Source organism: Amblyomma americanum, chromosome 11, assembly GCF_052857255.1.
Source record: "Amblyomma americanum isolate KBUSLIRL-KWMA chromosome 11, ASM5285725v1, whole genome shotgun sequence".
Classification (NCBI taxonomy): Eukaryota; Metazoa; Arthropoda; class Arachnida; order Ixodida; family Ixodidae; genus Amblyomma; species Amblyomma americanum.
The window spans coordinates 9,717,489-9,734,291 of record NC_135507.1 but is presented as its reverse complement, the minus strand read 5'-3'; the positions used below and the strand labels follow the sequence as shown (position 1 = coordinate 9,734,291).

The 16,803-nt window shown below is 50.3% G+C and overlaps 2 protein-coding genes across 6 annotated transcripts in view; one reads left to right on the top strand and one right to left on the bottom strand.

Annotated features, from left to right (window-relative positions):
* Window positions 1-14,732, bottom strand: part of Cdc50 (cell cycle control protein 50A) — a 35,907-nt gene extending 21,175 nt beyond the window's left edge. The window contains exons 1-2 of one of the 2 annotated variants that reach the window (XM_077644350.1): window positions 14,533-14,732; window positions 14,289-14,405 (exon numbers count right to left, since the gene is read on the bottom strand). In XM_077644350.1, the coding sequence (XP_077500476.1) occupies window positions 14,289-14,405; window positions 14,533-14,540 (125 nt within the window). In that variant the 5' untranslated portion in view covers window positions 14,541-14,732. Of the gene's footprint in view, window position 1; window positions 154-14,288; window positions 14,406-14,532 lie in introns of those variants that run through there. The other variant, XM_077644349.1, reaches the window with a different exon arrangement.
* Window positions 1-16,803, top strand: part of mmy (UDP-N-acetylglucosamine pyrophosphorylase mmy) — a 56,719-nt gene that overhangs the window by 6,655 nt on the left and 33,261 nt on the right. For 3 of the 4 annotated variants that reach the window (XM_077644348.1, XM_077644345.1, XM_077644344.1), the window contains exon 2: window positions 3,969-4,428. In XM_077644348.1, the coding sequence (XP_077500474.1) occupies window positions 4,370-4,428 (59 nt within the window). In that variant the 5' untranslated portion in view covers window positions 3,969-4,369. Of the gene's footprint in view, window positions 1-3,968; window positions 4,429-12,379; window positions 12,545-16,803 lie in introns of those variants that run through there. The other variant, XM_077644347.1, reaches the window with a different exon arrangement.

The window sequence follows — 16,803 nt, the reverse complement described above, 5'->3', positions numbered from 1 at the left end:
CCCAAAACGGCGTTTACTGCGAACTGTAGTTTCTCGACAGGGAATTCCTCCGGTGTTTGTGTGCACAGAGTCAATTTTCCGCTGGGACAGCCGCTGCGAACAGAACTCCCATTCTGCTGTGTTTGCTCTCGGAACAGAAAGGCACTGCATCTGTTTGCATTTTTATTTCTTGGGTTGACTGACTGACGAGACTAAATGTCACTGGCAGAATGGTTGAACGAATTCTCTCGCGGTGAGCACACAAGGCCATCCGCTTGTTTCTGTGTCTTTTTGCTTGGTGTGTGTTATATTTTTTTCTCTGATCGAAAGGGCTCAGTAAAGCTTTGACCGTCACAGTACTTGTGGCTGTTGTTTTCTGTTGACGTGGTTTTCTTGGTGTATATGACAGAGAGGGAGGGGAGTAATGAGGCCCTTTGATGTCCTTTTTTATTTATTTTTTTGCCACGAAACATGTCCTGAAGTTACATATGGGCACAGAACAGGCCCCTTGGTTTTGCAGCAGCTGCGCCGCTCGTCACGTGATGATGACGTCATTTGACGCGAACGACGTAATGTCTGTGCAGTGAACCTTCACCTGCGCTGTAAAATTTAAAAGATCGCTACAGCCTGTTGGAAGAATGTCGCCAGCGTCGGATGATGACGGGGTATCAAGCCGTCATCCTGACAGCTGACGTACAGCTCGTGGCAAAGCTTTTGCACGTATTGGGACTCTGCTGGGCTGGAAATTTCATGTAAGCGTTTTTTTTTTACTGAATTAAATCGTTGAATTTAATCAAGCAACTTTTGTTCATTTACTTTTCTTTCGGAAAAAGAAAGCGCTAATTTAGACGGAAGTTCTGCGCCGCTGTGGTGTGTTTGCCCGTGTTCTGCAGGACAGCTAGCAAATTCGTGTTCGCTGTAATATGTGCCAAGTGTACTCGAAGAATGCTGACCGCTCTTCAAATAGATGGATGTGCCCCCTAGTCGACGGGACGCCGCGACGCGGTCACTCTATATGCATGCAGTATGCAGTCCAAAGCGATTTAAAGTTTATTGCTTTCGTTTCGGCTAAAAAGTACCAATGGCTATTCTTCCTGATGCGATGGCCACTTACTTTCCAAAAAAGTTGGCGGTGTAGGTTGTATGTACCAAGCTGCTAACAAAGTTCGTGCATTTCGTGCAGCCTTATGGGAAAGCAAAGTGCTATATAGCACTTGACATCGAGTGGGGTAAGCCTAAATTGATCATCTTCAAATCGCTTCTGCGTCGGAATGCGCAAACATTTTCCATTGCGTTACGCAAAAAAGCTTCGCAACGAGTAGAAAAGTATCAGAGGACCCGGCGCTAAATTTTCCCCATTTCACTCCCCTTTTACTTACTCCCTTTCAATCCTTTTTGTTCTGAGTGTATACGGAGTCTTTGACCGCTCCATATTCAGTGTTGCGCTCACAGAGTCAAGATTGCCTTATCTCGAGCTTTATCAGCTTTGCATGGTGTAGTTTAGCAGCTACAAGCGCCTCTCCACTGTCTACCCCGGGCCTTTTATCGGGCTTCGCGCGCGGAGTCAGCGATGATTGGCTATTATCTTGTCTTCGCTGCACGCGAACCTTGTTTATACTTGCTGATGTAAGCGGCGATAACGTGCGCGGGTGGCTCCGTAAAACGTGCACCTTAATCGGCGGTTTCGCCGACACTTCTAGCCGCTGTCCGCGGCGAAGTGTGTATGTGCTACTTTCAACGTGGTCTTGTTTCTCACGCACTATTGTATATAGTTGGCGAATGTTGGCTAAGTGCTCGGCGACATTCGAGTGTTGGTGAATGTTGACAAAGTGCTCTGCGCGAAGGTATGCAACAATACATCGTTTATGCCCAACTATAGCGATAGGTCCAGAAACAGTCGTGATATATTGTCAGGAGAATCAACGATTTGTAACAGGCAGGCTACAGCAACGGTTCAGCCGAGGTGTGATGCGACTAGGTGCACTCGCATCAGACGCGACTGTCACATTATCACTGCTTCGTTCTGGCAGGCAGCTTTTTCACATTACACCTTTAGAAAGCAAGTTCGTGGGAGCGTTATTCGTTAACCGAGGGCCACGGTTAAAAAAAAAAAAAAGTCAAAGCCCCGTAATGTCTCGAGCTAGCGCCAACGCGCGCGGGCTTGAACTATATAGTCCCTTCCAGGAGTGGCACAGACCATACGGCTGGTTCCGTCCCGAGTGGCTTTGCAATACTTTTGGTGCCGAAATCCGGGACCTGCTGAGCTGCCACGTGACCTCTATAGTGTGTTTATTTATTTGTACCTCAAAGGCCCGCAAGGGGGCATTACATGAGGGGTGGGCTCACATATGTATTAATTAGTTCTTCGATTGATGCCTTGAAGCTGCCAGGGGTGTTATGTAGAACAGTTTCCACTGGCAAGTTGTTCCACTCTCTGTCGTCTGGCTGAACAAAGACTTGAGATGGGCAGAGGTGGACGCTCGAGGAGGATGCTCTGCTTTCGGGTGTGGCGTGTATGACGGTGGGCTGGGGTGGTGACGGAAGTGCTCAGTGGGTTTGTGGGTTACTCTGGAAAAGGGGGGGGGGGGGTGTCCAATTGCTCAACGCATTTCTTGGACTTTCTTCTTCGAAGAAAATGCAATCATTGATGGTTTTCAAAAATTATTCTAGCGTGGTCCCACGGCCTTCAATTTGGCCCTGTATTTTCTGCGAATTTTATTTTAGTGACGTGAAACTGGCCATTTTTCCACGTCCCCGAAGCGCACTACTCGTTTGAAATCAAAGTTTTGACGGGGGCTCGTCTGCACTCTGATGTATCAATTCGCCGTGCAAAAACATCACATGGCCAAAAGTATTGACATCGAAAACATAAATAACTCTGATCTCCAAAGTACAACTCCAATTGGTAGCTATGTATAAGTACACTTCGCCTAGCTGAGCAAAAAAAAAAAGAAAAGAAAAAGTAACGAAAGATAGAGGAGCCGCGCGGACTAAATGGCGAAAGCAATGAAATGACGTTTCGGCTCGTCTTCCAATTAACAAGGCTCCAATGTGTAAACCGAAACGTCATTTCGTTTCTTTCGCCTTTTAGTTGCCACCGCTCTATTTTTTTCGTCACCATTTTTTTGTTGTTGCGTGATCAGCTAGACAATGTGTACTTGCATATACGTACAGACCAGAGGTACTCATTCTTTCTGCATGCCAAATAATCGGAGCGCATTTATCAACTGAACCAGCTACTATGAGCTATACGCAGGGTCGAATCCCTGATGCGGCGGCCGCACTTCGATTTAAAGGCGTCCGTGTGCTGCACGATGTCAGTGCAGGAACTTAGGTGGCCGAAATTAATCCGGAGCCCTCCACTACGACGTGCCTCGTAGTCGTATCCCATGTGCTGTTTCGGGCGTTAAACGCCCTACCAATCTTTGAGAAATTGTGTAAAGATTGAAAGTGTAGATAAAAAATAAAACGAAATTGTAAAATTTTAGCGCACCGCAACTTTCCTGGGCTGGTGTGCTCGGTTTCTTTCCTTTGGTTCTGTTCTTATTCACTGCCACACGCCGTTCGGAAAGAGCACGACGCCTGTGCTATAGCCAGTGACGAAGGGTGGAAATAGCAAAAAAATGTAATGGAATTGGAATAGAGCTGCTATACTTTGTTCGATCGTATACGTTTGCAGGGGGGCGTGTGCTGCTAACAAGTTTCGCGCTGCCTCGCGAACCGTTCGCCTGGTATTAATACCAGTGCTTGGGGCGTATGAGCCTTCTCATATACTCGGATATAATCCAGACGATTGGCTTTCGTGACTGCGCCAGAATATTTTTTTTCCTTTTCGCTAAAAACGCTCATATCGTAAACTTTTGCTGCCGACTGTACTTGGTGGAAGGCCGCTCGTGAGGCGCTACGTCGCTCGTTGCATCTCCCTATTGCTCTCGTCGCGAAGTTTTTTTTTCTTTCCTCATTGTTATTCCCAACCCTTATCCTCGCAGATGGCCGGTGATATAGCGGCGCGACTACGGGTGACGGCATCACCACCACCGGCGACGACGTTGACGAGTGCGCCGACGACGACGACAACGTCCGCGCCGTGACGTGAGGCGCTAGTGTCGCCCCACTTTTTTTTTTTTCGTCTGCGGGCGCCTACGTGGTTGGTTTCGGTCGTCGTCTGCTACCGCGCTGCTGCTGCTGCTGCCTGCCGTCTGCTCGCCGTCGTCTGCAGCGCTGTGCGCTGGTGACCTTTCACCCGTGATTTACGTGTCGTGGGGTGACTTTTCGGTTCGTGTGCCTTGGCTGCGAGTGCCGGCAGCGATCAACGGACATCACCGTCGACTACAACAGCAACCGAAACTACCACTGCCAGGGCCGTGACTGGGGTCAGGCTAGAACGGAAATGCCGACGACGCAGACCCGGTTGGAACCCATCAGGCGCCACGCAGACACAGAGCAGAGGTGAGGCGGCTGCGAAAAACTGCCATGTGGGCGGGGATAACGTATGTCAAGCGCGCACGGCAGAAAAACGGGCAGTGAAAACGAAGTGAGCGCGCGAGGCCGAGAGATATAGCACGTGTGCGGCCATGCGGAACCCGGAACTTGTCACTACTGCCCTAGAAATTGGTGGCGCTGGGGTGGTGCATGTGTACGCGCCACTACCGCCTCTGCATCGACTCGGCGCGCGGTATTACGCTGCTTTCGCGCGTCAAACGTCTGCACCGAGCGAGCTTTAACAATTATTACGGATCGGGTTATTGTAGACTGAGTAAAGGTATACGTGAAAAACCATTGATGTGTCGCGTAGATGAACGGTTTAAAGCTAGCAGACGTTCCCGTCGTCTGCTGTCGGGTTTCTTCATCCTTTTCAGACACGTTCTGACTACACGTTTGCGCGGTTTCAGACCTTTTCTTTTTTGGAAGGATTTGCTGGCGAGATATTGTATTGAAGTAATCTAAACGGAAAGCATAGACAGGAGTTGTGTATAGGTACTGAAGAAACAGCCAGTTTGAACCAAGCAGACGTCATGTCGCCTGCTATGATGGTTTCAAAGTCCTTTCTGGAACATTTTCACGCGGTTTCAGATTAGTCTTGCAGCAAAAAAAAAAAAAGCGTTTTTTTTTAGTCGCCTGTAACTAAGTTCCTCGAACTCGATGTGCACACCTCGCCCCAATTGTCTCGAAAAACGGGCATAACGGTTTTACAGGCATTTTTATGTCCTTGTACGCGTTAATATAGAGCTATAGCAGATACGTTCGTAATTAGCACACGATCGAAAGATTGTCGAGGCAGTCCGGCAACTGATCGACGATTGTCGATGCCGACAGTTGATTTTGGCGTTAGCCTCAAAAGTTGACCTATTTTCTGGGAATATTTCGAATCGATTGTGCGCGACATATTTTCTATGACATGACGATCTGCTGCAGGGTTTTTGTGGCCTGTTTGTGCCGCACCAAGTTTTAATAATAATAATAAAACTATGATTATGGAATCATCGCTGCCACAAAAATCGGCGATGTTCATCGGATCGTCGCCGATGCTTGCTGCATCGGTGATTCGCCGATTTTCATTTTTTTTTCATCAAAGCGTCTCTCAGTGATGCGTCCATGTGGTGATTTTGTTCTGTGTCCAGTGGAAGGCAGCTACTGAGCGATAAAAAATATACTGACATAGCGTGTTGAAATGAGTTTAGTGCTTTTTTTTTAAATCACAAAATGCTTTTAGCCCCCATTTTCGGAAACCAAGGCAATCCGTCGCAGAAACTATCGGAAATTGAAAATTTTCCTTCTAATAGTATTCGGTAGAACAAACTCTTCCATCCCAGTGTCCCGAGGGATATTCTAACCAACGTCGGTGAAAAAAAAAAAAAAACAGCTTGCTCTCTCGACGTAGCAGATCATCTGGCTACTTCGCCGGAACTGTTGGCGCCGTGTGTTCTAAATATATAGTTAGCGGCACTTGCTAGCGACAGTTGTCACGGATGCATGTTTTATCCGTTCGTATGCAATGAGGAGTCGAGATGTGGGAGCCCTCGCCCGTTAACGCCACACGAAGGTTAGAAGGCGGCCGCAGTGAAGGCCGGAGAAGCGTGTCACTCTACAAACACGAATACGCCTGTGTGGGAGTAATAAGGGAGTAAGCTGTCCTCAGGTGCACTCCCTTTTTACTCCTTACTGTTTAGAGTGTACAAGCTATCGTTTCTTGCTATAGCGAACGAAGTGTTTCAATGGATAAAAAAACATTATATCGAAGGGCGCAACCAACGTGTCTTGGTCAACGGCTGCTTTTCAGACACCGCAACAGTCGCTTCTGGCGTTCCGCAGGGGTCTTGTGTGTTAGGGCCCCTTCTGTTCTAAATATATGTCAGTTACACTGTGGAAATTGTTACTCGCCAGGTGCGGCTGTATACGCGGATGACTGTTTTGTACCGTTTGGTAAGAGCTCCATGCGACACGTATGACCTTCCAGCAAAACTTTGACCGCATTCGCCGGTGATGCGAAAAATGGGACATGGTTTTGAACGCTGCAAAGTGCTATTATTTCCTTTACAGGCAGGAGTACTCCTGTTGTGTCGTAAGTTTTGAACAAGCAGCTTCTATATTGGCAGGGAAAAATGATAAGTTTATCGGTGTTTATTTTTGGGCCGACTTCACGTGTACAAAAAAAAATTGACAGTGGCTTAGCTCGACTATGCCAGGATATACGTAGCGAAAGCTAAGGCATAGATAGCTTGGTTAGCCTTGGTTAACCTTGACTGCAAGTCCGGATTAGTCTGGTTACCTGGCTAGTTGTTGTCACGTGGTTCGTCATGTTGTTGGTCACGTGACCAGTCACGTGGTTGGTCACGTGGTGCGGTGCGGTGGCAATGCGAGCACGGCGCAACTGCGAGTTCGTGGCAAGTGTAGCTTTCGCTACAAAACTGGTCGTATATATGTTTCGACAGAGGCTTCAAGGATATTTGGCTTTTTAAAACGGAATTTCAGGGATGTTCCTCAGAATGTTAAGGAACTTTTATATTTCGCTAACATCAGACCAGTTGTGAAGTACGCCTGTTCGGTTGGGAAACTCGAGTCGGCAGTGACTGTAGCATGCTGGAGCGCGTTCAGAGTCATGCATCCCGGTTTGTGACTATAGCAACTACTGTTTCAGTGCTCGTAGCATCAGTATTAAGCAGGAACTAAAAATGGAACTGTCTATAGAATCGCAGAATGCGAATTAAGCTAGAATTTCTCTACCGCATTTCTTTCAATAAAACTGTCCGTAACCTTGGAACTTGCTTACTACCGCCGCATTTATAGCCGGAAGTTATGTGCGATGGTCACTCGAAGATACGCCAGATAAAATGCCGCAGGGATGTTCTCAAGCTCTTTCGTTCCGCAGGCTCTCAATCAATACAATAATATGCCTCCATTGTGTTGGTGGATGCCGATCCCAGGCACCGTTTTCGGGCTTGTGACGTGCATGGATGTTCAGTTGTTGCTCTCCATTTTTTTTTTCTATTCTTCCCTTCTTTTTTTGTTTGCACTGTCGATCACGACGATGTGGATGCACAGTTGATGGCCGTTTTTCTCCTTGAATTGAAATTGGTTTTTGCGGAAACGAAATGGCGCAGTATCTGTTTCGTATATCGGCGGACACCTGAACCGCGCCGTAAGGGAAGGGAAAAAGGAGGGAGTGAAAGAAGAAAGGAAGAGAGAGGTGCCGTCGTGGAGGGCTCCGGAATAATTTCGACCACCCGGGGATCTTTAACGTGGACTGACATCGCACAGCACACGGGCGCCTTTGCGTTTCGCCTCCATCGAAACGCAGCCGCCGCGGTCGGGTTCGAACCCGGGAACTCCGGATCAGTAGCCGAGCACTCTAACCACTGAGCCACCGCAGCGCTAGAACTGCGTCGATGCACGTGTTTTAAATGCGAACTCGACCGGTAATGACGACGTCTTGTCCCTTTTCTAGTACACCCCTCTAGCTAACTAAGCATAGCTTCACTCACTCGCTATTTCTAGGTTATAAAAACTCAGTTCTCAGTAATAAAGAAAGCTTGTTTGTAATTAGAACGAGATAATCTATCGATACAACTTTAATTTGTCCTCAATGACCTTTAATTTTGTTTCTTGCTTTATCTGCACCCAAAGTCGGAATTTTCTATCGGGGAAGCTGCGTCTTGCGCGCCGCGGGTACTCGGCCGCGTAACCCGACCGCGGCGGCCGCCTTTCGATAGAGGCGAGACGCTAAGGCACCCGTGTGCTATGCGATGTCAGTACACGTTGAGGATCCCCAGGTGGTCGAAATTATTCCGGAGCACTCCACTACGGCACCTATTCTTCCTTCTTTCACTCCCTCCTTTATTTCTTTCCCTACGGCGCGGTTCAGGTGTCCGCCGAGATGTGAGACAGATACTGGGCCATTTCTTTTCCCTAAGACCAATTTTCAAGCTGCGTCGCCCGAGAAGTTGCTGACACGCACACGCGCGCACGGACGCACACGCGCGGCGCAGTGAACGCGGAAACCCAAACAAAACGCCGTGCCAGCGAGCTCTTTTGTAACGACCCGAAACCGCACGCGTTCCCATTACGCCATCCCAGCCGCGACCGACGCGTGAACCCGCAGTGCACGCGCCGTCGGGGCGACGCCGGGGTCAAAGCGAGTCGTTCAACGGGGTCAAGGGTCACGCCCCCTCTCGGACAAGGCGTGCTTTCCCAGGGCGCGCGCTTTCAGTGCGTGAACGAGCTGACTGGCCGACCGCCTGACCGACCGGTCTACCCGTTGAACGACGACGAGGCGAACCACTTTCTCTCTCGCCCAGGCCGAACCCGCCCTTGCCGGTCGGCGGCGAGCGGGCATTTTCGGTAGGACCTTTTCCGTAAGTATAAGCCAGAGCCAAGGGCGCGGGTTCGGCGCCTACAGCGGCGTCTCGTATTCATTCGCCGGCGTCCGCGTTCCTGCGGTTGTTGCGGTATGGAACGAGCGTAACTTAAGGTCGTCCGGTGACCTCAAGGCTGCTAGCTGCAGATTCGCGAGGCCGCGAACTGGCTGTCGTTTCCACACCGATTTAAGGGCACACAGTAGACTTTATAATTCGCATGTATTCTGAGGCATATTTAAGACCCGCTTTCTCGGCAAATACTAGACCTCATTCCGGTTTGTTTCATTCACTTTATTGTCATTTCGTTGTCTTTTTATTGAAGTAGATGCATGGCCGCGTTTCGCCCCCATCGAAATGCAGAAAGGTGTCCGTGCGCTGTGCGATGTCAGTGCACGTTAAGATCCCCAGATGGTCGAAACTATTCCGGAGCCCTCCACTACGGCACCTCGCTCTTCCTTTCTTCTTTCACTCCCTCCTTTATCCCTTCGCTTACGGCGCGGTTGGGGTGTTAATTTCCTGTCTGGTCGTATGCCTGTGTCTTGTATGAGGACATGCGTAGCGTGGTGTTCAGCACGACGGGTACATATGACTACCAGCCGTATTATACGCTGTCGACAGTCGAACACACTACACCGTACGTCATCATGCGCAAAATCTTAATCGATGTGCTTGTTCCGTGCACGTAAATGTGGTAAATTAATCCGTATTATTAACCACCGCGTGTATTATTATATTTCTTATTCAAACACGGGAAAAAATTAATTGATGTTAATTAAAGAAAAACAAAATAGCGGGAAGCTGTGATGGAAAACTTAAAAAGTAAAGAAAGGAAACAAAACAAAGACGAGATGAAGGGAAGAGTGAATGTAAAAGCCGGGAATGAAAAAAGGCAGAGGAAGAAAGAATGAAGGAAGGAAATAAAGAAAGCAAGATAGAGGAAAGTGAGAAAACGAGGAAGGAAGGTAGCAGGAAGGCAAAGGAAGTGTCAGACGGAACGAGACAGCGGCGTGCCTGCAGACTGCGGCGTATGGAGAGGAAGGCCTTCATAGCTGTACGCAAGTTATCTTTATCGCTGCAGTGTGGCGGGGGCAGTCGGGAATCAGCTGTGTTCACTTATGATGACAAAAAGGGTGGACGGAGACTTTCAGCCAACGCCGGCCTCCTGACGAACGGCTTAATCGTATGAGATTTGGCTTCGGTGGGCGAAACCCACACCTCGCAGTCTCCTCATTTATTTCTCGTGCTGCGAAATGAATGTAGCCGCGGTCATCCCGCCGAAAAACAATTGCAACAACGACAACAAGCTCACGTCCAGATAATACGAGGCTATGTGTTGACAGGACAACCTACACTCCACCCGAAAAAGGACTAAAAGTGCCACTGGGTTTAGTCCCTTGGGAGTAACGGCGTTGAAGAAACCATTACTCTCTAAAAGAGCAGCCATTACTCCCTTAGAGGGAGTAAAGGAACTACGGTGGCAGCTAGTCTCAGCACGGACGGCGCCCGTGCACCACTTAGCAATGCAAAGAACTGCGTCCCATCGCGTGTCTGCATGCGTTCGGTGCCTGCTTCGATACAGTTCTGAAAATGTGACGCCGCAGTGGATTATAGAAAAAAATAACGCCATGGACGTCCTGCCGGCATAAAATATATGGCTGCTCGGCAGATGAGAGTATACGGGTGTGTTGCGGGTGACGTGCCCGGCAATCGTCAGGATAGTCGTGGCTGCTATAAACCTAGTGCATACTGTGACGAGCCGTTTCAAGGCTTTTCTAGACGATTGTCACCGTTCTTTTACACGCTAGGTGGATCACAAGAATGACCAGACATTTTCCAGTCAGTGAACGATTATAAGTTGGAACAAAAGCTTGCTAATGGGACGAAAAACCCATTTATGAGAGTGTGTGTGTGAGCTATGGGCGCATCAAACCACCCTTTAAGGTGTAAATGCCACTCTACATGCGCAGCCGCGGCGTCTACCCTTAGAAAACTCATTCTGTTGCTTGTTACGCCCCTCATAAAGGATGCAGATCTCATAAAACACCCTTGTACTGAACTGGTGTAATTGAAGCACCTATAGTGGGGGTGCAAGTGTAACGAGCCGTACACGCCAAAACACACTTAGATTTGTGACTTTCTTGATCGTGCAGGCGCCTTTAATAAAAGCTCGTTCCGACGTGTCAAACGGGTTCTCGACCCCCTCCCCCCATTTTGCCGTGTATGCGGTGGGCGGCGCGCGACAGACGTATATCTGGGCAGCAATCAGAGGGAGCGGCCGCCGTAACAACACAATCGGCCGCTTACGCAACGCCCGAGCGTTTATACGCTAACGACCCCGAAGGCGGAATCGGGCGCGAGCAGCTGGCCGCCGTCGTGTAACGGTCCGGCGCGCCAGAACATTTTCTTTTTTCCCCCTTTATTTTTCACACTTCTTTCTTTCTCGGTGTAACTCTCGTTCTTTTCCGCGTGGCTGTTTTGTTGCGGTGCTTCCTTCTTCCTAGGTACGCACCCCCCTCCGCCGTCACTTATCGTTGCGTGGTGGGTGCTCTGTCGTGAGTTGCGCGAGAGGAGGGCTGAAAAACTCAGAAACAAAAGTTGCCCGACCTGCTGCCTCGCTGAGTGGACAACCTTGTAAAGGAGACGGGTATACGCCTTCGCGTTCTCTCGTTAAAATCCTCCGTCGTTTTTCTTTTCGACAACGTGCTCGAGTTTCCCCCTCTCCTTTCGAAGCCCACTTTCCCTAGTGGCCAGTGTGCGTGTGTACGCGAAGAACGGGCAGCTATAGAAAACGCAGTGAAGCTAACAGAAAAAATGAAACTGCACTGTGCGGGGAACGGTATGTGCGTGTGTAAAGGGGGGGGGGGGGGGAGCTGCCGGACTCCTTTCTCCTTCTCCCCTCTTCTCTTCCTTCGTTTCTTCGTCCAGACTTTCTCGTTCTCAAAGTCGGTCAAGCGAGATTTTGTCGACTTGCTGCCGCTGCTTGCTTCTTGCACTCTCTCCCATCGCTCTCCTCTTCTCCTTGGTCTCCCGTCGAAGCGTGGTGTGCTGGCTGTGGCACGTATCGTTCGGCGCTGTCTCCCCTACCCCTCTTTATCCACCCTCCTCTCATCTTGCATCGTGCTCCGTCTCTGTCTCGCGGTGGGGTAGCCAGGTAGGCCCTTATCCTTTCTCCATTCCTCCCACCGCTCTCGTTGAACGAACACCTTTTTTTCTCAGCACCCTCCTCCCTCGCACCTTCTCCAGCGTCGCTCTCTTACACAAGCGGCAAACCACTCACTCGCACTGTGGGAAGAAGTCAAGTCGGCCGGTGCGCGCTCCCATAGTGTCGTCTCCGGCGAAAGTCGTCCAGGAGCATCGTCCCACCGTTTCTGGCGCGCCTTTTCTCTCGAAACCCACCGGCGTACCCCACGCAAAGCGGGCTCGAAGGAAAACTGGACTTGTTTTTCGTTGTGTGGTCAAAAGTCCGCCTCTGTTACCGCACCAAGCTCCCTGTCTTCCTGCCTCCACGAAGACACTACGGTGACGTGCCCTCGACTCCTGGTGCACAGCTGACGCCCCGCCGCCGACTCGTCTTTCTTCTGCCGGTCATCGGCTCAGCGGGTGCTTTCTGCACGTTGTGCCCGTTGGTGGTGTGACGACTCTTGAAAAGAAGGTTGCTGCTAGCAGGACGAGGCCGTCATGACTTCTCCGGCACATGCCAACGGGATCCGGTGAGCTTCTCTCTGCTTAGTCCTGTGGGTATCAGATACGGTCCTTCACTGGCTGCGTGGAACCACGGGTTCCTTCGTCAGTCAGCCGGACAGACGATGCCTTCTAATAGCGGCAGTAGTATGACGAGTTTTTCCAAGGTATCACCGCAGCCTAATGGACTTGGCGGTGCAGTGTGTCATCTGTAGTCTGATCCTTGCTGACGAACAATGAAGAAGGAAGCGAACGACATAAGTGACGGGCGTATAGTCAGCAGTTAAACCCAGGTGCGCCTTCGCTATAACCGTTATTTCGCTCTATCCAGAGGAGACGCCTTGAAGTAGCAATCGCACTCTTTACTTCGTTATATTCGTTAAATCGCTATATACCGTAATATTAGAGGCATGTTTTAACAGCGCCGCTGTTCTCGCTTGAAGCTACGTCAGGCCACGATCATTTTTTTTTTTTTTTACAGCGCGCCCCCTGGCATCTCGCAGGGAATAATCGCGTAGTTCGTATAACGCGATGCTGTTCCGCAAAACAGTCGCACGTTGCAGCAAGCAAGGAGACATCGATCGTGTACCGCCAACTTGGCTGCAGAATTCCAACGCTGAAACAGCTGTGGTAGTTCTTGAAGCGTTCACTAACAAGCCATCGTCACCGAGATGCGCCGATTGGTTCCGCTGACGACGCGTACTACTTCACATGTCAGCCTGCATTCGGCTTTGTTTCCGTAATTGATTGCAACAAACGCCCGCATCGGTTTCGAAACACATTTCTCTTATGCTGACTGTGGTCGAGAGCTATACCGCTGCTCTAATACAGCTCACTATGGCGTTCAGCTTCTACGAAGGCGCCGCTCGGCGTGGTAAAACATGACTGGAACCTAGCGAGACGCTGGAAGCTGAAGACACGTGCCACAGAAGGACAACTGAATGTGTCTGTACTACGTTTGCAATGGTGAGCCCTTTTTCGTCAGAGCTGACGACATTTGGGACCTTTGGCTTTACGACCGCCGAACATATATGGCGCACCCTCTGACTCGTACGGGTTTATACGTTCGAAGAATCAGCGCAGAACGTCTGTCGGCGTACACTGAGCGGTGTTTGATGTGCCCTTAGCATATATCTCCGCTACGACCTCGAATTTAATCGCATACACGTCCCGTTGACTTGCCGCCTTGCTTTTACGAGAGGGGGGTAGACGTGAACATGTAGCAGTTTTGTTTTACTATTCCTTTTTATCTCGAAGATATCTCCTGTGTCGTTCGCGAACGTAGAAAGGGGGGAAGCGGTGTGGCAATAATTCGTGCAGGCGCATATTTTTTTTTTCCTCTTCACAGTTCTGCGGAATTTATGATCGCGCTCCGATCGAGGAACGAGCTGAAATATGTCCGGTATAGGTTTTCAAGTGCGAGTCGCTATTTTACGTTCAAGCGCTTGCCAAGAAGCAATTTACTTATCTCCCTCTGATTTACCGGATAATAGAATGATGCTAGTTGTGCACCAACAAGACAAACAGTGAAGACACCACGCCCCCTAACTGCCGCGGCCTTCCAGTGCCACCTCCTACGGCCCTCGTGCTATATAAAGTGATCGCTTGCGCAACTTCCCTTTCCCGTTTTGGCCGATCGCTACTCTCGTGATTGGATGCACGCAATCGATCCGGATGCATTTATACCCTTCTATATATAGACAAGAAGAAGGCATACAAGAAAAGAGTGGAGAGCATGAAAAAGATGTATAAAAAAATGAAGCGTCTCCTTACGTCATGACGTCGTCGTCGTCTTGCACTAACGAGCGTGGTCGCGAAGAGACGCTCTCTTCTTGGCCTTCGTCGCTTTCAGACGTCTCATCCTCCAGCTGATGCATGCCGTTGGTGGACCTGGAGAGGAGGGGAGATAGTGGGCGAGAGGAGTAAGAAAGGTACTCAAACGACCACCCGCCGAGCCTAGCTGTTATCGGGTCGTTTTAACTGCCGCCATTATGTAGCAATATAATATATGACATACCTCGGCATTTCTTCTAGCTCAGTGTCTGTGCGGGTTCTTCTCGTGTTGCGACTCCTGGCGAGACCTGACAGCAGCGGGTGGTCGTCGCTAGACCGCGACGCGATCGCCTCGCCGCATCTCGTGGCTGTGCGGCCGGCGCGGGGACCGTTGGCTTTCGAGCGAGCGCGCCGCAACCGCCGCACGCATGTAGTCTCGAGAGTTCCGTGCAGCGCGCGCGAATCCCTAGCGCGCGTTCTTCTTTTGGGCGTGTAAGAAACTCTCCTCCGCGGCAGAAAGTAGTCCCGTGCTTCAAGCACACGCGGCAGAAGTTGCTGCCTCGTATTAATTCAGCTCTGACCGAATTTAGTCATTTAGTCTGGCGTCAATTACACCCGGAGGTGGTTTCAACGTCCGTGATGTATGATGTAGCGAGAGTGCACTGTTATGAATGTGAGCCTGTGGGTCTAAAGATTCTGCAATTCTACCAGTAATGCAACTGTAATTCAAAATCCGGCCGTGACCAGCATTCAAGTTTTGTAAAATTACCGGATGGTGGCGCCGTTTACAAAAATGCAGACAGACAGCTTTAAGGTACCTTATGACATTTGGCTGCGATTAGCAACTCTTTCCAAAGCCACAGATGGCGCTACAGTTTGTAATGTCAAATTACAGTCACTTTCTGGTACATGGTTGATATGCTCGTTGATGTGCCTTGTGCGGAGTTTCGCAACTATTGTGATTAACGAACTGTGTGCAAAGCTGCCGTGTGCGTCGGCACCGGCGCGATGCCGATGCGTTGCCGTTTGAATGCCCGGGCGTCTTCTCAGTGGACGTCATGCGGCGGCCGGTTTCAGCCGCGCTGCACGTAACTAGACGCGGCGCCGTCGTCGTTTGTGTTGTGCTCGCTTTCGCGTCGCCGTTCATCGTCGTCGTCGGCAAAGGTTCTCTCTCCTCGTGTGGCGTGTGCTTTGAGGCGGCGAGCGAACACGAGCCGCCCGGACACCTGTGGCGCGATTTCGGCGGAAGCCGCCCGCGTGCCTGCCGGCTTGCTTGCTTTCTTCTTTTCGTGCCGTGTTGTGCATATGCGTGCAGCCTAGGGCGCGTGCGCCTCCTTGGCAGTCGGGCCGTGCATTCCCGTCCTGTTTATCCGAGAGCCAAAGGCGGCGTTCGTTCTGCAGTACTCGCGCTTTGGGGCGACGATTCTATAAGCGCGTTGAGCAGGAGTGAATGGGCCGTCCTGGTGCCATGTGAGTGCACATGTGCATGGAACTGGTGTCGGCGCTTTTGAGCGTGCCGCGGAATTTTAGTTATTGAGCGAAGATATCTTCAGCCTGTTATATGGAACGAGAGGCAAGGCAATACTTTTTCACACCGCACCATTGCGCACACCATGACAGCTGCTGCACATTAAAAAAAAGGAAGACGCCATTGTGACTTCACTAGGGCCACAGGGTAGACTTCCGATTTTTTTTTTGTGCGTTAGCACTACAGTTTCCACTCAGCTGCTTATAACCATTTTCAGTGACGTCCCTCGGCGTGCCCACAGAGTTGTGGCCCACCTGCCCGCTACGTGGCCTCCCTAGATCACGTGACCGTGTGAGGTCAACAAAACCTGCCCACACGATTGTGAGCAAAGTGCCCACCGTGGTAGGTGGCAGTTCGATTAATTTTTGGTCGCGACACCGAGAAAAGCAACCTATAGGTCACCCAAGCCCCACCGGTGACAGCACCTGCTATCGCAGGGCAGTCGCATCGCTTAATCGCTGCACCACTGCGTCAGGAGTGGTAAGGGCACTCCCAGGATCTATGAATGTAGAACAGAGAATGACCGATTGGGCATATATGTGCGCCATCTCGTCATACCCTCAAGGCGGAACTCAAGTGTCCTCTCCGAAGTGCGGGTTGTTTTGCAGCGCGGCCGACGTGGTAAACAGGAACGTCTGTTCGACATCCGCTCTTAATTCTGTGTTGTGTTGTATGTTTGCTCGGATGGATAAGGCCATTACTTTATTATTGCAGCTGTGCTGTCGTGAATGCTTGCTCCTTGGGAGAACCCGTCTTTGTTTGGGTTTCTTCTGCATAAACGCGGAGCAGAGGGTGCACGCAGATAAAACGGACGGCCGCGTAGCGAATATATATTGAGAGCCGCTCACTGTTACTATCAATGCCGATCGCCTAATGGGGGCGCTGCTCATGACCTTTCCTCCTCCGCCTCTAATCTTTGCCGCCTTCCTGACCTTGAATGCGTTTGTCTCAGGTTCGTTCGCCAGTCACAAGAATGTGAAAGCGCTG